This window comes from Pseudorca crassidens, chromosome 15 (assembly GCF_039906515.1).
Source record: "Pseudorca crassidens isolate mPseCra1 chromosome 15, mPseCra1.hap1, whole genome shotgun sequence".
Taxonomy (NCBI): domain Eukaryota; kingdom Metazoa; phylum Chordata; class Mammalia; order Artiodactyla; family Delphinidae; genus Pseudorca; species Pseudorca crassidens.
Genome location: NC_090310.1, coordinates 45,272,738 through 45,294,136, shown reverse-complemented (window position 1 = coordinate 45,294,136; position 21,399 = coordinate 45,272,738). Strand labels below are relative to the sequence as shown.

The 21,399-nt window shown below is 43.2% G+C and overlaps 1 protein-coding gene across 4 annotated transcripts in view; it reads right to left on the bottom strand.

The window, feature by feature from the left end:
• The window catches only part of LOC137207503 (kinesin-like protein KIF16B), a 278,846-nt gene that overhangs the window by 229,458 nt on the left and 27,989 nt on the right, over positions 1–21,399 (bottom strand). For all 4 annotated transcript variants that reach the window (XM_067707442.1, XM_067707444.1, XM_067707443.1 and 1 more), the window contains exons 2-9: positions 17,298–17,367; positions 15,138–15,251; positions 8,525–8,641; positions 6,695–6,792; positions 5,871–5,980; positions 2,898–3,040; positions 1,129–1,297; positions 809–940 (exon numbers count right to left, since the gene is read on the bottom strand). In XM_067707442.1, coding sequence (XP_067563543.1) covers positions 809–940; positions 1,129–1,297; positions 2,898–3,040; positions 5,871–5,980; positions 6,695–6,792; positions 8,525–8,641; positions 15,138–15,251; positions 17,298–17,367 — 953 coding nt within the window. The remainder of the gene's footprint in view (positions 1–808; positions 941–1,128; positions 1,298–2,897; positions 3,041–5,870; positions 5,981–6,694; positions 6,793–8,524; positions 8,642–15,137; positions 15,252–17,297; positions 17,368–21,399) is intronic.

The following is a 21,399-nucleotide window of genomic DNA, read 5'->3' as shown; positions in this document are numbered from 1 at the left end:
AAGTTCTGGCAAAACCTACCACCTGTAAAACTCCAGAGCATTGTGATTTTTGAAAACAGTCAGTAGATCAGCTAATTCTTTTCTGCCTAAAGCTCTGGTTAATCAATCACACCCCAATGCCAACAAACTTCAGGGCTTAAGTGACTACACAACCACGTCTGGGGTGCATACCCCCAGGTAGAGCCCTTGCCTCCACAGGGACTCCATGGCATGGGTGTAGGGAGACACGGGGACATGGAAAGGACATGGGGGCGCGGTTAGGAGGAAAAGCATTTCTGAGTTCTCCTCAACAGTTACCTCCCCTTTGCACATTTTTTTCATCTTTTCTGCTTCTTCCTGTTAATTAGTGAAAAGATAGACATATATCACTGTTATTATTTGCTAGATTTACTGGGCTTTTTCCTCTCGATTCTTAATTTTAAATTCCATATTTTCTGCTTTGAAATAGAAAAAAAAAAGGTGGGGTTATTTTTACTCTATGTCCCTACAATGATTTTCTCCCACGAGTTAGCAGCGTTAGAAGTTTCTGTCCTGTTCTTTCAGCAAAGCTAAGAATCATTCCCCATGGACGTCGGCTTGCATAACCAAGAACATGGCAAGTTAATGTAACCAGAAAGAGGGAAAAAGAGTCAATAATACAATACTGTAGACTGGATCACAGAAGGTGCTTTTCTTTAGAACAGAAAAACTTTTTTTTTTTTTTTAATACAAAGGTGCTATTTCCTAATGAGACACTTTAAACTTCAGTAGTTACAGTTAATTCACACGAAACACCGTACGCTGAAGAAAAAGAATTTAAAATTCTTACTGGCAATCATGATAGTTTTAGAGTTTCCTCCAAGGCTATCTTTTAACAACCAAGTCAAAACAGAATCCCTGTAAGGCACAAAAACTTGCTTCTTCTTTACAAGAGGGTTTGCTGCATCCTGAGATAAATCAGCTGTAGGAGAAAAACAAAAGGGGGGGGGGGAGTTAAAGGCAATCATTAAAGATTTTTTTCTCTAATTCGGCTTCAAAAAACCTTGAGGCTATTACTCCGGTTTGTGACACAAACATTAAACCCAAGTGCTCTGCGCTACTATGACACCACCAAGAACGAGAAGAGGCAGCAGACAAGTATGAACCCACCTAAGGCAGAAATGACATTTCCCAGAGTCACGAGGGATTTGTTGATGTTCCCCCCTTCCTTCAGCCGGACCCCGGTGGCACCAGTGGCATCTGCCCGCTCACTTCCGGCAAGATCGACTAAGTGGATCTTACTCACGGTTTCACATGGCATTTCAGAATCAAATTTTGCCTGTGGTGAAATATAAAAGCAAAGTGGAAGAGGTATAAAGAGCCCCAATGTTTATATGCTTATATAACATTTTTTATATGTTTTATGTGTTTATAACACAAATTCTAATTATTTTCCGCTCCTCACTGTGATCTCTCAGGGTAGATTTTTTTTTTTAATTTTGTTGTTTCATTGGCCTTCTTCCTGATGACAAAAATTAAATTGAATACAATAGAAGCCTACCATATGTGATTCCTAAACTTTCTGAAGAACTGCGGATTCCATTACCCAAATCACTGTCATTCTCAAAAGGGCTGAGTCTGACCACGGCAGATGAGGAAACTAGGCCCTGAGGGGCATTCCACAAAGAAAAATGTAAGTACACAAATAATTAGTTTTGTTCTCATCCAAAATCTGCAACATTACAAGCACAATGGCTTTCCAAAATATGATAAATACAATTATCTGAAAGATCACTCAACCGTTATTCGATGTTAAAATTCGATTTGTTTCACAATTATAAAATAGTGAAAATCTTAAATTCTGTATTCCTTGATTCTGAATTCTACCGAAATTTTACTTTCCCAAAGACTTTTAACCTACGTTTTACAGTCTGAACCAAAACGCCAAAAAGAAATTACCATATTGTGATCGAAAAGCAAGCCTCTTAGAAACTAGGGACGGCCACATCTAATCCACATTAACCAGAAAACAGGAGAAAAAAACCCAGTAAACTACAGTAAATCAAAAGAAAAGGTCTAAAGAAAGGTAAATTTGTAGAGAATTTATCAGGAGCTGTTCCGACTGACCCTAGAGAATTTTTTCATCTTCTTTGCTCTCTGAGCCTCCTCATTAATGAAAGGTTAAGTTTTTCTATCTGATGTGTTCAATGGTTAATACAGGCCAGGTCCTCTCCAAACTCCTAACATGTGCGAAGCACTGAGAGGACCCCACACCTTTACGTCCATCCGTCCACCGGTCTCGGTGTTAACGTATTTGCCCTGAGTCATTTACACACGTTCAAAATGCGCTCCACCTCCAGATCATAATGAATTCCTACATTAACACTTAAAGACGTCCCTTGTCCTTTAATATCACTCTAATAATCACAAGCAGCGCTGCGGGTGAGTTCCAGAGCCATAATGGACCGCGATGAGTTACCTTGGCCTCCAGCTGCTCTGACTGGCAACGCTGTTATCTCCCACAGAGCTGGCAACGATGAAAACTTTGACTTAATTAAGCACAAAGCAAGTTTTTTAATGTCTAGAACACGGCAGAAGCCTGCTAAATATTTCTTACAGGTATACATCAGGTTGCATTTCAAATGTAACCGCGGAGAAATCAGCACACAGCACGCGTTAAAGTCTAACGAACAAGAAAACGGCAGTCGGCCACCTCTGCTTCTCCTGGCTCACCACGGGTCGGTCCTCAGCTGGTGCCAATCAGCAGGGAAAGCCCTCAGGGACAGAGCCAGCACCCCCCCCAACACACACACACACACACACACACACACACACACACACACACACACACACACACACACACACACACACACACACACACACACACACACACACACACACACACACACACACACACACACACACACACCTGCCCTCACCTGCGTGAAGTTGATGGTGAAGATGGCGTGAGACCTGCTGCTGACATCATTCATCCCTGTGGCAGCAGTGGTCCGATTGATGTTTCCTGCATCCATAAGCTCTTCGACATCACCGTAATTCTGTACTAAATGTTTGGATAAATCTGGAAAAAAAAAAAAAAGGCGGGGGGGTGAAGAAATCTCCCCAGTATCTAGTAAATGGAAGAAGAAATGTACCTCTATGAAATAGTACACGACTGTACAAATCTGTGGTGGTTTATAACGCAGACTCAGGAGCTGGGCTGTCTGGGGTCAAGTCCAGGCTCTGCGGCTGACTAGTGGACTTTCACGGTTGTGAACAAGTCACTTAACCTCACTGAGCATCGGTCAACAATCCTGATAACGCATACCTATCGCATATGGTATTTAGGACACCTGTGAGATATCTTCATCAACCTCATGAGCACTAATCAGAGCCAGGGAAATATAAACACTATCTCCATGCAAAACACACATTCTTTTAAATCCCTTTTAAAGAAACTTTCCATTCATTTGTTGGGAAACATTCATATGGTTCTAAAATCAAGGGCTACAAAAAGTAGACTGTGTAAAGGGTCTTCCCCCTCCCCCATCCAATAACCCACCCCCAACTTGCCCTTCTGTCAGGCAACCCAACATTATTAGCTTCTCCAGACCCTTCCAGAAATAACCTATATGTATACAGGCAATTACATATCTATTAAGCCATCTTTTTTTCCCCTTTTATACATAGTAGCATACCATACACATTGTTTCGCATCCTGCTTTTTTCTGTGTAATAATACATTGAAGAATATTCTGTATCAGTTAAAGTGATCCTTCATTCATTCTTTTTTTTTTTTTTTTTTTTTTTTGCAGTACACGGGCCTCTCACTGTTGTGGCCTCTCCCGTTGCAGAGCACAGGCTCAGCAGCCATGGCTCATGGGCCCAGCCGCTCTGCGGCATGTGGGATCTTCCCGGACCGGGGCACGAACCCGTGTCCCCTGCATCGGCAGGCGGACTCTCAACCACTGCACCACCAGGGAAGCCCCATTCATTCATTTTTATGGCTGCATAGCATTCGATTCTATGCATGTACCGTATCCAACAGTCTCCTATTGAGACTATAGAGGTTGTTGAGTTTGCTTCCAACACAAGTAACGCTGCTACAAATAATCTTGTATTTCGGTTTTTACGAATATGTGTGACTATTTCTGCAAAATAAATTCTTAGGTGGAATTGCTAGATGAAAGCACATTTGAAATTTTGATGGATATCACAAAACTGTCCTCCATAGAAGGCACTTTACACCCAACAGTAACAAGGTATAAGACTGTCTCTCAACACTGTCTTACCAGGTTCCTTACATCTGCCGGGACAGTTAACAGATGCTAGCTTGAAGAATTTTTATTTTGCTTTTCTCTGATTATGAGGCTGAGCCTTCTTTCCTCCATTTAAAAATCATCAGTATTTCCATTTCTGTGGACAATCTAGTCACATCCTTTGTTCATTTTTCTCCTTGGTTTTGGAGCTGCCTTTATTAAGTTATAGGAGCTCTTTATATATTAGACTTAACAAGTCCTTTGTCTGACACTTGAATTGAAAATATTGCCTCCACATTGTAAACTGTCTTTTTACTTTGCTTCTGGTGTTTCTGCCAAGTGTAAAGCTGGTTTTCTGTTTTGTTTTGTTTCACCATTTCAAATTTAACACTTTTATTTCATGGCTTCTGGATTTTAAGTAAAACATTTTTAAAGGCTTCCCTTCTCCAAATTTCTAGGAAAAAAAGTAATCCAGGGTTTCTTGCAGTCATTATGTCACTTTTTACTTTTAAATATTTGATCCATTTGCCACTTACCCTAGTATAAAAACTGAGCTCCAGTACCAAGTTACTTTTTTTTCTTCCTAGAGAGCTTAATAACCCATATTCCCCCAATGTTTGAATAGCAGATTCATTAGAAACTAAATCCCCATTAAGTATCTACACCAGATTCTGGATGTTTCACCCTGCTTGATTATTCTGTCTCCTCGCAAACCCAGCTTTGTAATATGTTTTAACATCTGATAAGACAGTTAAAGGGAAAACATGAAGGCACAGTTAGGCTAAAAACTATTAACAATAATAGTTATCCCACGCTCCACAGAACAAATACACAGTTACACATTTCACTTTGGGCATTAAAAAGCAAAAGTTCAATTGAAAATTTACTAAAATGCAGATGAGGACCTGTTGGTGCACCCGGTATAACCAGGTAAAAAAGACAACGGAAACAGGAACATCTTTAAATCCATGACCAGTTCTCAGCCTTGCCTCCAGCGAGACACACAGGAACGACAATAGCCACAGGAAAGCCGATCTGTGTGCGATTCTTATAGGCCAGCCTTAACTCAGCAGCCGTATACAGAGGAAGTGTGTAGAGCTGACTGTTCTATTCCAAAGACAGCCTTCAAGCCAGCCTATTTTTTAAATAATTCGCAAGGGCCAGCCCTTCACCCGTCATTCCCTGAGACATTCCTCACAAAGGACCGTGACACAACTAGTGTAGCACAATACAAAGGCCGAGAACACAGCACAGGAACCTGCAAACAAGCTTCCCAAAGGCGAAAGGTCTCAGAGTCGCCCTATAATCATGTTACCATTAAGGTCAGTAAAAACACACTGCTAAAATGCAAGGCCATTTAAAGAGACAGGCTGTAGGGTTGCTTATCTTGCCTGGGAACTTGGAAAAAACAAGTTCCTGGAGTTCTTAAAGCCAGAGGAAATCTATTGGCAAGCCCCACAAAATCACCAAATGCCCAGTGAAGTATAAACGCATTAAATGAACATCGTGCAGTGACAGCACGTGCAATTTTTACTATAATGATTCCAAAAATAAATTTTTAAAATCTCGCCATTATCCTACATTTTTTTTCTCTGAAACTATTATTTTTACAAAAATTCCCAAGAATAGGGCTGTGAGAACATTCACTCTTACCCTCAACATAAGGTCCTTCTTTTGGATGCTCACGGACTCTTAAATTGAAGGTTTTGGATGACTTCCGTCTAAGTAGATCTCTCACACGTTCATTATAAATTTCTAAGTAGCTAAAAATTTCAAATAGAGTTGAATTCAGTAAGATGATTTCAGACATTAATAACAACAACAATAACAGCAGCAACATGCATTTATGGGTGGTAACCATGTATCAGGTACAGCACTTTACGTGGATTATTTCATTTAATCCCTACAATAGCCCAGAGGTAGGTACTACTATTATCTCCATTTTAGGCAATAGAGGCTCAGGGTGATTTAAACAACCTATCCAAGGCCTCACAGCCTCTGCGGGGTCAGGCAGCCAGGAGAACCCTTGATTGCCACGTCTGCCCCCAAACCACTGACGAAACTGCCTCCCCACACAGGTTTAAGTTCAAGGAGGAAAAAACACCTCAACCACCCAGATCTATTTAAATAATAGATTTATAGTGATCCTACCAACATAAAGAATAACACAAATCCTATTCAAATAAAAGAATAAGGCAAGTGGGTATACACTGAAAAGTCGAAAGCTCACTCCATTTGAGATGAGCATCCTTCGTTAGTTTCCGACCAAGGCGGGTTGCCTCTACCAGCCTCCCAAACCCCAATCCAAATGGTACCCAAGGAAGTCACTGAACATGTATGTGCTTTAAGCTTGCCTTCCAACCGGCACAGCACAGGAGGGGGAGAGGCAGACTCTCCCCTAAGGAATCCAAAGGCTTTATCCACTCCTTGTGCCTTAAATCAAGCTCACACTCAGTTACTCAGGCCATGGGCCCTACCTGACTTCAGTTCGAAAAGATGCCTCATCCCATCTGGTGGTTTCATTTATCCGACTGAAGAGCCCTTCGCAGATCCGGGGTATTAAGCCAGAATCGCCCTGCAGTGGGAAGGAGGGACGCCTCAGCTGTCACTTGAAATAAAAGCAACCGACGATTGCATCTGTAATTGGCTGGGGTGGACTCAGACTCCAGGGGCCTGCAGGCCCGGCCCAGGGCCCAGGGCGCAGCACTCATCCCCTGCAGGGCTGCTTCCTACTCTCTGAAATGAGAGGATTGAGTTTTCGAATTTCTACCTGCTGGGACCATGATAATATACAGTTATCAGCTGTTCATCAGCTAAATCATGGCTTGCAAACATAAGACGACTTATTCTCCAGCTTTCAAATAGTCACGTTTCGGTCGGCACTGACACGCTGACGAGCTTCAGAACGGTACCAAAGACGAGGTAAAAATGTTCTCGTTAGAAAGCCAGACTTTAGGGCTTCAGTGTCTTCTTCTGAAATCCCTCACTACTTTCACCCAATCTCCCATCCCCAAAATAAATATATATATATCATCACAGGTTTAGGAGAATTTTTTTCCTTGATACCATTAAATCAGTATCAATTCTTATAACGAAAAATTGGGCCTTTCACCACATTTTTTCTTCTTACTTTAAAAAATAAAATAAAAAAGAATACCCAAATGGTACTCAACTGTAAGGTCAGAGAAAAACAGCTGTAACTTATGAGTGCTTTGTTGAACTTACATAAACTAGCTAAGAGGGAATCAACATGTAAATTTCATTTTTAGAGAAGGCTTTTTTCTCCAAAGCCACAGTAGGAAAGTAGGAAGAGAGAAGTAATGGTAAAAGGAAATGTGAAACTCTTGAAATTGTCTGTTCTTCTCTTATTCTTCCCTACTTCTCAGCATTGAAGATTCACTGCCCAGCGTATATTTTCTTCTCCTGGAAAGAAAATGCCTGGATTTAAGAAGCCAGGAGACATGCGCTCAAAGGCTTACATCTGGAAAGACCTGTCCTCCTTTAATGCATTACTTCTTCCACTAACCATCGAGCCTGTAGCATTCAAGGCACCACCGAGCCTGTCAGCAGGAAACCCAGCCATCCTCTGCTAGTCCCCCCACATCTAGAACAGGCTGGCGCCTCTCAGACTCAGTGAACAGTTTTCAAAACCACGACATGAGAAAAGTAAAACACACAAGCACTATCCAGGTCTGGAGAAAACACAGAATGGGATAAATTCCTACAATCACGTCTAGTTCTTCCTCTGCCATATTTTGGGGCAAGTATAACTTTAAGGTTCTTAATTTATACGGCATAACTACTAGACTCCACATACTATATTTATAGCTATGTGGACTCTACATAACCTGTATAATTCCAACATTTTTTATGTATTCACTGGATTTATGTAGTACCTTTCCACCAAAGAGACTTTTTTTTACATTTTTCTTGGGGAAAAATGTTTTGAATAATTTTAAATAGAACAGCGTTCAATAATTTTATTCAAACTGTTGGGCTGGCAGAAAAGAAGAATAAATTACTTGTAGGCCCAGCATACTTTTTTGATAAGATTATAAAGCCTTTAGAAACAGAAAATGAACTGAGACTCCCATCCATTATTCATGCTTATAAACTTAAAACTATTTCTAATTTAAAATCTCTCAAAGGAAATTTCGTCCAACTTATTACTGAGTTTTACCTTATTGCTAAAGAATGATCAGAACATGAAAAGCAAGTTAGTACAGACCACGTAGATAAGAGATACTTTTATCAGTCCAAAGAGAGATAATGAGAAATTTTCTTCCCACACAGTGTAAACAACGTACAGAGTCTCCCATCATAGTGTATGACTTTCCTGATCCCGTCTGCCCGTATGCAAAGACACATGCGTTATAACCTTCAAATGCAGACTTCACGACATCCGTGCCAAGGGTTTTGAAAACCTGAAAGAAGAAAAAAAAAAAAAAAAAACCACAAAAGATACAGTTACCATGGATTTTAATAAAAACTCCTTCAGTGTTGACAGTACTCTTGAATCCTACTTTCATAAGGATTACACCATGTACATAAAGCACTACAGAGCTGTTAACAACAGAACAAGTGTATACCCCCGTTTTTAATCAAAAGGAAACTTTTCTGATTTCCTTCATTTGATTTAATGAAGCAGAAAGCAACCCCATCCTTTTTCCCACTTAAGTTAACAAAAAATTCCTGAAACAGAAAAAGGTAAACAAGGCAAAGTGACGTCATATCTAGAAACAAAGACGATTTTAAAGCGTCATGATTTACCATTTCAGAATTAAATAAACTTATAAAGTGATTCATGCTACCAGACCTTCCAGAAACTAAGTATTCAATGTCACAGCAGCCAGAAAGTTACGGCCCAAAAACCATGTCAAATCAATGTCATCATTTTAAGGAAACGGCCATTCATCAAAGTCTCCGGAGGCTCTCACAGAGCTGAGTGATGAGTGGGTGCAGATGAGGCTGGGATGCCAGGCTCTCCCGAGTCAGAATCCAGTGCATTTTCCTATTTGGACATTTGCCCAGGATGGAGAGGGCAGGAAGACGAGCTGTGTAGGGCCTGGGTTGGCACTTACGGTGGCCTGAGTTCACGTCCACCGCACCACACAACTGCACTAGGATGCTTTGGGGAATGGAAGGGGGGTGAAGGACAAATACTTGACCCACACAATCGATGTAAAAGAAGCAAATCAAGACGCCTGGTCATCCTCCTTACACCCAGCTGGGGTGGGGACCAGCCAAAGCTTTCTAACCCACTCCTGCCTTCACACTGGACCCCGTCCCCTCCCTGCAGGGGAGACCAGGACACAAAGCGCACACAGAACACCTCCCTGCTTCAAAAACAAGGCACATCAGCAGCTGAAGAGACACCGGAGAGGGAATACGATCAGGTTCTCAGTCAGAGCCAGGAAAAGGTGTGGGGTCCCCCCGCAAAGGCCAGGGCGGGAGCCTCACCAGCCCCTCGGGAGGGTTCAGTCTCCGTTAGTGATGCCGGGTGAGCCCAGCTCAAGACACACCATCGTCTCCCCATAGGGATCTGGGCCCTCCAGCCAGATACCACCCTGGGACGGGGCTGACAACCACTGGCCCTCGTGCTCTCCCCTCCCCATACAGACATCCTTGCTACCAACACAGCTTGTCAGTCAAGGACGCCCCAGGCATCGTCTTCCTGCCATCTTGTTTAGACTTCGTCTCCTCGGTGGCGTCAAAGACGTACAGACTATCCTTCCAACCCAGCCGCTTCCACAGAGGACCCTCTCATTACTCTCCTTCATTCTGAGTTAAGTTTCATCCGTTTCAGCTTTACGAGCTGATATTTTCTGATCCTTTTCCCACATTCAGATGACTAACTCAACCTTCAACTAGAGCAGCTCACACCGTGTCTGTGATCGGTCCTCGGGGCGAGTAGTGTCCTAGATCCACTGTCCAGGGGGAGAGGTTAGGTCACTGGGCACACAGAGGGCGGCAGAGTGGGATCTGCACCCGGCCTCCCTGAAGCCAAAGCCTGCGCTTCTACAGGAGTAGACGCCGAGTCCTCTTCCCACGCTCTCGACATCAATCTGGAAGCCCCAACCCTACGTGGAAGGGCCTCCCCCGACAGACCCACACACACACACAGACACACACACACCCCTCTGTGAAGAAGCAGAACCAGGAATCCCAGGGGGACTCTGGGCTCCAGACTAACCATCTGAGGTTCATGTTCACCACTATATATGGAGTAGGAGGAAAACTAAATATTTCTTTAATGCTTTTCTGATTAGACAAAAACCAAAAGGCAGATGTCACTTTTAACCACTTCACAGAGTGCCACTGGAGAGAAAGAAGAGCCTTCCAAAAGCTTCTGGAAGAATAAAGGAAGGCTCTTCTCTCATACTTTTGTCTGAGGCTAAAACAGTCATGGAAAATATCATATTTAAACCAAACCCCACAGTTTTCAAAATGGAACTCTTCCCCAGGGTTAAAATCCACACCTGCTACTTTACTCCTCATTTAGTCTCCAGAAAGCTAACTCAGCTGGAGTTCCTCCAGACTCAGGGGGCCCCGGAGGGGGCGGGGGGCCTGGCACTGGTGGACGTGACCGCACGACAGGCCTAGAAAATGCAGGTCCGGAGGCGCTGAGACCCAGGCCTGGCTTGGTCCCAGCTTCAAGTCGGTTGGGGACCCAGAGATGCAGCAGGACGGTGCCCACACCTACGGGGTTCCCAGCAGGGAAAACCGGCTACCCCACTGCAGCTCCCACCAAGGACTGATTTACCATCGTCTACCAAACCGAGGTGGGGAAGGAAGGGGCTGCTCGACCGGCTGACGTCCTGCCCTCCTGGCCAGGGTCCCCGAGAGCCACTTCGCTGCTTGTCTGAGAGGCTACAGCGCTGACTTACAGAGCAAAGGGAGGCATCGCAGGGCCTCGCTTGAGGGGAAGTGCCCACAAGAGGGCGCTGTGAAAACAAAAGACTCTCCATCCAGCTGTCAACTGGGAAATTTTAGGTTTCAGGTTTCTCCGGAGTCGAATCAAGGAACAGGCAGTGCGAGATCAAAGCCTCCCTTTGTAGTCTGGAGAACAATTAAGAAAATTAGACCTTACTTAATGGTCTTTAATTGACACGAGTATGGACTTAAATGGCTCACTGATTTTTTTTCTAAATCTAACATTAATTTGGAAGGAAGAAATAGGAACCGTCATCTTATTTGGAATTTGTTTAACATTATGGGAAACTTGACTTGTGCTATAGTAATGGGCATGATATATTGTCTCAAGATGCCTCTTCATTTAAATGATTTTTAAAAAGAAGAAAAAGACAAGGGCCGACATCACACTAAGCCTGCATCTTCCCATTTACAGCAGGGGTGAGAACTGTCGGCTCAGTTCCTGTGCAGGATCCAGCAGCATGAAAACTTCAGTCGATACAACACCAGCTATTAGAGATGAGGAAGATTACCTTCTCTTTAACAGAGTGTCTAAAAAATAGGTGTCTTCCCAAAAATGCCAAACTCACAGAAAAAGAGATCGGATTTGTGGTTACCAGAGGCGGGAGGCTGGGGGAGGGAGACTTGGAAGAAGGCGGTCAAGAGGTACAAACTTACAGTTACAGGAGAAATAAGCGCTAGGAATATAATATACAACAATGATGACTACAGTTCACACTGCTGCATGATACACAGGAAAGTTGTTATGAGAGTAGATCCTAAGAGTTCTCATCACAAGGAGGAATTTTTTTTTCCTTTTCTTTTTATTGTGTCTATATGAGAGGATGGTTATTAATTAAACCTACTGCGATAATTGTTTCACGAGATACGTAAAGCGAACCCTCATGCTGTACACCTTAGACTTATACAGAGGTGTATTTCAATTATTTCTCAATAAAACTGGAAAAGAGGGGGAAAAAACCACTAGGAGTGTTCCTGGATCTCTGCTGGTTTTATTAACACGTGGTTCTGCTAGAAAGCAGTGTTTACTAACATATCTCAAAGGCTTTTTCAGTTTTGAACTGAATGTACGATATCAATAACCTGAGACTGTTCCTTGACTTTGGGTTCCAGAGTAAAGGAGCCAAAACCTCTGAAGCGCAGACACCTGCAGTGGAAATTCTCCTCCGCAGCTGAAAACTCTTTTCCTTCTCAAACTATTTTTAAACTCTGGGCAGCTATTTTTAACTCCCAAAAGAGCTAAACGTGGGCTTCCCTGGTGGCGCAGTGGTTGAGAGTCCGCCTGCCGATGCAGGGGACACGGGTTCGTGCCCCGGTCTGGGAGGATCCCATGTGCCGCGGAGCGGCTGGGCCCGTGAGCCATGGCCGCTGAGCCTGCGCGTCCGGAGGCTGTGCTCTGCAGCGGGAGAGGCCACAGCGGTGAGAGGTCCGCGTACCACAAAAAAAAAAAAAAAAAAGAGCTAAACGTGTTACTGCTTCCCTGACCTTGACTCTCACTGAACCCAGGATATGTGACCTGTTCCATAAATGAACTACCCACCCGTAGACGAGGCCTCTCAGTCAACAAACGCCTGCTGAGCATCTCCAGGGAGCCAGGCCCTGCTGTCCACGCCACCACTCCCGTCCCTGGGCTTTCCCTCGGCACAGCCCCTGTCCCCAAAAGGCCTCAAATCCAGGTTAAACAGGGGGGAAAATGCAGCCGCTCGCTGGGTAACTTAGGAGGGAAACCTTCATGGCCCTCATTCATCCTCTAATGAAGATGTTCTGAGGATCATGTAATGAACCAGCTTTTCCCTTAAACTCCCTCGTACCAGCCACTTCATTTGCATTCCTACCTGAAAGCCAAAATCTGGATTCCACTAGCTGCAACATTCTGTTCCTCACCAGACTCCTAGCTACCAACACTGACTGATCCACGTGCCTCAGGACCAAAGTCATCTTCGCTCACTCGCTCATCCATTTATTCATTCAACAGGGCTGCCCTGTCCACCTGTCACTGAGAACACACCAATCCTTAAACCCTTAAGACCTTCCAGGGGTATCTACACCGCCGTATACATCAGCCCCAGGATCTCAACTCTGCTACTATTCAGTCGATTAGACCTACAGACTTGAGAAGGTTATTTAAGCTGAGTCTCCTTGACAAAGAAAAATGGAGCTAAAGTCGACCTCATTTGGTTCTTGTGAGGATTAAACGAGGCAGCACCCCTGAGCACCAAGCAGCGTTTCTGATTCCCCTGCAAACTCCAGCAGCATTAGTTCACCTTTCCTCTCCCGGCCCCTCTCTCATGCCCAGCACCCCATCTCTCCTCATGGCCCCCATTCCTACTGCTGTTGTCCTTCCTATGTTTCCCCAATACTGAATCAACAACTTGTAGATACTATCACTCCAGCCCTCTCCTTGGAACAACTTCTCCACGTTCACAGCCAATCTGAACTCCCAACACTTACATCGCCTCAGGAAGCCAGCCTCCTCCACAAACCATTCCTAAACCAACTACATTTCTCAAATGCTAAGGATCGTGCAACTCACCTGGGGATCTTGCTGAAAAATGCAGTTTGATTCAGTAGGTCTGGAGTAGTTCCTGAAATTCTGCATTTCTAACACTTTCCCAGGCAACGCTGAGATTGTAATACGTGGACACACCAAGTTACAAGAACCTACACCAGGATACCACTTCAAGATGCCATCGCGTGGGTCACAAGCCTGGGCGGGCAGGACAGGAATTCACGTTCGCTTTAAGACCTGGAGACCTGAAGCCATGCCTCTTAAGGAGCTGTTAACAAGCCAGGGAGAAGCCCCGCCATGCGGGCATGCTCTCCCCCCTACCCCACACCGTGTTTCACCAGAACCCCGCTCTGCTCCAACACCCTGCTTGCCCCACCCAGGGAAATACACTAGTCCTTCTGGTCACATGACACACCATCAAGCGACGGTCCCCTGGGAGGATCTTCAGGTCTGTTCTTATCTGCCCATGTCATGTCTACATTTCAGATCACAAAAGCCTACAGCACAGGTTTCCTGGACAAATTCCAGCTTCACTCTAGGTTCTAGAAAGATTCTGAACAAAACGATCTTGCTTTCTAGAATCTTTCTTTCTAGAACCTACAATGATCCATCCAAGCAGGGGGAATGTGACTTGGGTGTGAAGTATACCTCCTAAAGCTCTGCATCGCAGCAGGACTCAAGGCCAACTGAGTTATGTGCCAGGCTTAGCAGTACACACAGGCAGACATCAGAGCTCCTGCGGATTCAGTTCAGACCACAGCAATAAAGCGAGGCACACAAATGTTTTGGTTCCCTGTGCAAATAAAAGTTATGTTTATACGATACTGTAGTCTATTAAGTGTGTAGCAGCATTTTGTCTAAAAAATAACATACATACCTTAATTAAAAAATACTTACTTGCTAAAAAATGCTAACCATCATCTGAGCCTTCAACAAGTCGTAATCTTTTTGCAACAGTAACATGGTAGATCATTGATCGAACATACTACTAATGAAAGAGTTTGAAATATTGCGAGAATTACCAAAATGTGACACAGAAACACGAAGTGAACAAATGCTGTTGGAAAAATGGCGCCAACAGACTCGACACGGGATTGCCTCGACCTTCAATTTGCAAAAAAGCGTTAACATCGAGCACAGTAAAATGAAGTATGCCTGTAAATGTCCCCCCGAAAAATGCTTTACTTGCAAAGCTCCTTTAAAACAGTAATCACTGCCAAGTTTTGAAACAAAAATTATGATCACCACGCTCAGAAGTTAAAAAAAAAAAAAAAAAATCAACCTTTTGGGGATGGAATTCATCTCAGGCTTAAGATAAATGGTGCTATATAATAAGCAAAAAGCTAAGTTAGCAAAGGCTAATTTTACATAAATCATATTCAGAAAAAAATTAGCAAGATGTTTTAAAGAATTTTAGGGTAGGCATATTTTTCTCAATATGAAAATAAACCAAAACAGAGATTTTGAAAATACCATACCATTTCTTGTGAAACATAATCTGGACTTTGTGTATCAGCAGAATAAAAAGAAAAGTCATAGGTGAAGGTCTTGGTCCGTTCTCTTCCTGAGTCTCCAGTCCCTCCTTCTGGTATCTAGAAAGAGATGATTATGACAATAATAACAACAATGTAAGAGGAAAATAATAATAATGTGAAGAGCACTGTCAGCAAACAAGTAATCTGTCCAATTCAAGAAAAAAACTTCATAAAAAGCACACAAACGATCACCATTTTCCATTATTTATACCCTGACTCAAATCCATTTAATTCCTCACCTCCTGAATGAATGCAGGAATGAATGAACAAGCAAGCAAACCTCAACTCCTCCCAGCAATTCAGGCTCCTACGATATGACCCAAGGCTACTTTTCTGGACTTTTTATCATGATTACCTTATATGAACCTGACACTCCAGCCAGACGCTATGTTTTTCTGACTTCAATGCTTTTTATTGCTGGAGTCTGCACAACTCCACAGGGTGCTGTTCACAGAGATGACAGTGTGAAAGCAGTTGTGTGATCCTGTGGCCCCACTGAAAACTGCAGGTCAGAGGCCTCCTCTTCCACAAAGCTCCCCTTGGGCACTGCATCCAGAAGTAATTCTCCCACCTCTGAGAGACGACTCTCCCAGGACACATCGTGTTAGGAGTCTATTGTGTATGTTTGCGTACATCTTGTCTACCTTGCTATGTACCAAAATTGAAGCAAAAACCATGTTTAAAAATCTTCATATGCCACCAAGGCCTCACACAGCTCCCTGGACATATGCGGAGTAAATGTAATGGGCATCCTATTTTCCAACATAATTCAGATACTATAGTCTACATACTATAAAAAAAGAAAATTGTTTAAGGTTCTTATTATTAAAATGTTTAAAAATCCAGGCATCTATTCTGGTTATATCAGACAAGGCAATGTTTTGTAAAACTCAAAAAGCAACAGAGTAATCAAGGAAAACAGATTCCATAACACACAAAGGAAGGAGATTCATCCAAGGCCATGGGTCTCTCCACTCCGTTCCGGTAAATATGATGTTTGAATGACTTTGACCGCAGCACTGTGAGCACACAAAGGTATACGAAGCAGAGGTAACCAACAGCAGAGAAAGAACAAGTGACCGTGAGAAGATGTGGGAGGTCAAAGGAGGGAAAGCCAGGTGCGGGCCAAGCAGAGCCAGAAGGTAGAACTGCGGGCAGCGGAGAAAGAAAGACATTCCACTGGAGAATGCCTCAGGCCAAGGGGCACCAGAGCCTCAGAGGAGGCCTCTCGAAATGCCCAGAGCACGGCCCATGCGAAGATGGGCACATTCCCCAGCTTCTATCACTGGGGATCAAGTTGCACGACTTTGAAACTGGATTTCAAAGCGTCCAGTCCCTTGAGCCACGAATTAACAGAAATCCAACCAGAGACTGATCTGCACTTGGCCGTGGGGCACCAGGCCTCTGAAACCCAAACCTGTGAGCTAATGACAACTATCGGAGGAGGATGGGGTTGGGTTCATAAGGCACATGATTTCTTTATTATTGATTTTACACACTTATTTTTCCCCTAAGTGAAAAGTGTTCAAGGTCCTTAACAAATTCACTAACCAAAGAAAGAAAAACAGGATACTTTAAGTACAAAAAGAACTCACCATCTCAGAAAATTCTGGGACTTTTTTTTTCAATTTTCTTTTTTCCAGAAAAAAATTCAGTTTTTTAAATTTTTCATCCTCTGAGTTTTGAATAATAATACCAGCTTCTCTTGCAAAGTTTACAAAATTATTTTCATTAAAAATGAAAACAAATCTAGGGCCAAAGCTTCTTTAATAATTCACAATGAGCCAAGTGCCAGGCTAAGGATCCACCGCAGGATACAGGACAGAAATGCCTGGGTCAGGGCTAAACCCATGAGGTCACCTCCCAGAGCTGCGGCTCAGGCCCGGCTCCCAGGTCAGCGAAACCAGGGACGGGACAGGAGACAAAGCATCAACCCTTTTGCTTTGTGACCAAGCCCAAGCCAAGTGCAAGCTGACGTGGTGGACTGAACAGAGAAAGGAGGGCTGTGGAAACAGCAGATGTGTTGTATTTACCCACAAGCCGTTGGACGCGGAAACAAACACACAACTCACAGAACTGGAGCCAGCCCAGGCCGCTACTTGCCTTTAAGTTTGTGATTGTTGTTTTGCTTTTCTCCATTTGAATAATGAATTTGGCTTCCAAGTCCTTTTCCCTGCAACACAAATAATTCAGCGTTGGTTAGGAGAGAAAAGACTGTTTTTACAATATTTGTTGTATTTACTTTTTACATATGGCAGTTTGTTTTTAAATGGCACGTGAAGCGCAATCTCTGATACACCCCCGTCCTGAAACCTTACGAACGTAAACTTGAGGACGCACAAAACAGATGCCACCATCAAAAACTTAAGACTGAAAATACTGTGTTGGCGAACCCTGGAAGAACTTCTACCTGTGAGTCAAAAGGAGTCTATGTGAAATGACAGAAACCAGGGACATTGTGTGACTCGGAAAAAAGAGAAGCCCCACCCACCCGGTACAGAAGAAAGTCACCATATCCCTCCATCCAGGATGAGAACTAAGAAGAAACAGGAGTAGTGCTCACAACCAGGTGCTGCTTCTAGAAGCAGCCAGGGCACTGTCCCCTCCCCCCACCTCCTTTCTATACCCATCCAGAAAATGTAATTCCTAGAAGACACCAGAACAGGAAGTTAAGAGAAATCCTAAAAAGTACAGTTCTCTGAAAGAAATGAGACTACACCCACACAATGGAGTGGGATGTCCCTGGCAAAGGAATGAGGAAGGTCTCTATGTACTGCTGTGGACGGAGGCCAGGGTTCGTTAAGTGGGAAATGTGAGGTGGAGAAAAGTATACACGGGATGCTACTTGTATTTAAAGATAAAAAGGATAGTGTATTTATTTTTCGAAAGGTTACCTATGGAGAAAGAAGATGAAGTGGAAGAGACAGGGAGAGAAGCTAGATTTCTAGAAAAACACCTTGATCTATATAGATCATCTTTAGAATGATGAAAATAAGTTACACAAAAATAAAACAAAATTATTTTTATTAAATAACCTAAAACACAAAAGTAAGTTGAAGTAAATGAACCTGTGTGTCGCATGGTGAGAAAAGACCTCATGTGCTAATTCCTTAGGCGGGCGAATCTAGCCTAAGGAGAAAAAGAACTACAGAGCAAAGATATTGTGGGTTCAGGAATCATATTTTTGGTGATAAGTGTAGTTATCCTGGGATTTCTGTTTGTGTATTGTGGGATAATACATGAGTAATTATGTTGCTGCCGCTGAGGACCAAAGATTTTGGTTGAAAGGAGATACAAACATTAGATTTGTTAAAAAGAAACTATAGGGGGCCTTCCCTGGTGGTGCAGTGGTTGAGAGTCCGCCGTTGCAGAGGACGCGGGTTCGTGCCCCGGTCCGGGGGGATCCCACGTGCCGCGGAGAGGCTGGGCCCGTGAGCCATGGCCGCTGAGCCTGCGCGTCCAGAGCCCGTTCTCCGCAACGGGAGAGGCCACAGCGGTGAGAGGCCCGCGTACCGCAAAAAAAAAAAAAAAAAAGAAAAGAAAAGAAACTATAGGGCCAAAATGCAGTCACTTATGCTAAGCCCCACCAAGATTTAACACCTTACTTAATGTAGTTTCAGCCTCTCCCAGGAGTAAATCTTGAACCAATCAGTCTGGAATTTCCTGGTCTACACTAATATGGTAACTTGCCTGGTAAGACCCCCCTGCTGTCTCCAAGGGAAGCTGACTTTGCCTGAAATAATCCACTTTTTTAACTTCCTTATCACACCCTCCTTCTGCCCGTAAAAGCCTTCTATTTTGCACAGCTCCTGGCAAGGCCTTTCAACTTTCTAGGTGGGATGCTGTCAGATTCATGAATCACTGAATAAAGCCAATTAGATCTTCAAATTCACTCAGCTGAATTTTTCTTTCACAGATTGCTGAGGCTAGGTAAAACCTCTGTAGTCCTGAATCTAAGTGGGAAATGCTAACATGAACTTTATCTGAAATTGAAAAAAAAAAGTACTCCCTAGCTTTGTCCTCTGAAAAGGCCTAGAATCTTATGGCCAAATTATAGTACCTAAATACCATTTTCCACTAAGGTAAGCCAGGGCTCATGGAGAGAGCCTCAACCCAAATATACAGGCGGACCTTGGACACGCTGCAGGTTGGGTCCAGACCACAGCAATAAAGCGAATATCACAACACAATGAGTCACACGAATTCTGTTGTTTCTCAGAGCGTATCAAAGTTACGTTTAAAATGTTCAATAGCATTATGTCTAAAAAAACAAGGTACGTACCTTAATTTTAAAATACTTTATTGCTAAAAACTGCTAACCATCATCTGAGCCTTCAGCAAGTGGTAATCTTTCTGCTGGTGGAGGGTCTTGCCTCAATGCTGATGACTGCTGACTGCAGTGGCTACGGCAATTTCTTAATATAAGACAACAGTGAAGTTTACCTTGCCAATTGACCCTTCCTTTCCTGAACAATTTCTCTGTAGCATGCAATGCTATTTGATAGCATTTAAACCACAGACTCAAATTGGAGTCAATCCTCTCAAACCCTGCTTTATGAACCAAGTTTATGTAATATTCTAAGTCCTTTGTTGTCATTTCAACAATCTTCACAGCATCCTCACCAGGAGCAGATTCCATCTCAAGGAACCACTTTCTTTGCTCATCCATAAGAAGCAACTCCACATCCATTAAAGTTTTTTCATGAGATTGCAGCAATTCAGTCACATCTTCAGGCTCCACTTCTAGCTCCCTTGCTATTTCCACCACATCTGCAGTTACTTCCTTCACTGAAGTCTTGAACCCCTCAAAGTCATCCATGAGGGTTGGAATCAACTTCTTCCAAACACTTGCTAACATTGGTATTTTGACTTCTTCCCATGAATCATGAATGTTCTTAATGGCATCTAGAATGTTGAATCCTTTCCAGCAGGTTTTCAAGTTACGTTGCCCAGATCCATCAGAGGAATCACTAGCTATAGCAACCATAGCCTTATGAAATATATTTCTTACAGAATAAGACTTGAAAGTCAAAAGTACTCCTTGATCCATGGGATGCAGAATGGATACCGTGTTAGCAGGCATGAAAACAACATTAATCTTGCTGTTCATCTCCATCAGAGCTCTTGGGTGACCAGGTGCATTGTCAATGAGCAGTAACATTCTGAAAGGAATCTTTTTTTTGAGACCGTCTCAACAGTGGGCTTAAAATATTTAGTAAACTATGTTGTCAAGAGATGTGCTGTCATCCAGCTTTTGTTGTTCCATTTATAGAGCACAGGCAGAGTAGACTGAGCATAATCCTTCAGGGTCCTAAGAATTTTGGAATATAAATGAGTATTGGCTTTAAATTAAAGTCACCAACTGCATTAGTCCCTAATGGCAGTCCTAGGTGGCATCTTCTTCCAACAGAAGGCTGTTGCATGCACAACATTGACTATCTGTTGTTTACTGTAGCCACCTTCGTAGATGATCTTAACTAGGTCTTAACTAGATCTGGATAACGTGCAGCAGCTTCTACATCAGCACTTTGCTTCAGTTTGCACTTTGATGTCACAGAGACGGCTTCTTTCCTTAAACCTCACGATCCAACCTCTGCTGGCTTCACACTTTTCTTCTGCAGCTTCCTCACCTCTCTCAGCCTTCACAGAATTGAAGAGAGTTAGGGCCTTGCCCTGGATCAGGCTGTGGCGTAAGGGAATGTTGTGGCTGGTTTGATCTTCTATCCAAACCACTCAAACTTTCTCCATGTGAGCAATAAAGCTGTTTCGCTTTCTTACTCGTGTGTTCACTGCTGCAGCCCTTTCCATTTCCTTCAAGAACTTGTCCTTTGCCTTCACAACTTGGCTAACTGCTTGGCACAAGAGGCCTCGCTTTCAGCCTATCTCGGCTTTTGACATGCCCTCCCCACTAAGCTTAATCATGTCTAGCTTTTGATTTAAAGTGAGAGACGTGCGACTCTTCCTTTCACTTGAACATTAGAGGCCACTGTAGGATTAGTAAGTGGCTGACTTTCGATATTATTGTGTCTCAGGGAAGAAAACAGGCCCAGACACATCATTTCCCTACCCGGCTTGTTCAATAACAACAATAAACTACAGGGAATATAAAGGTGGAAGCAGAACGTATAGATTAAAAAAAAGTCTAGCGATATATCAACCGACTGGATCTCAGTTCACATAGAAGAACATTTTTAGAAATAATAAG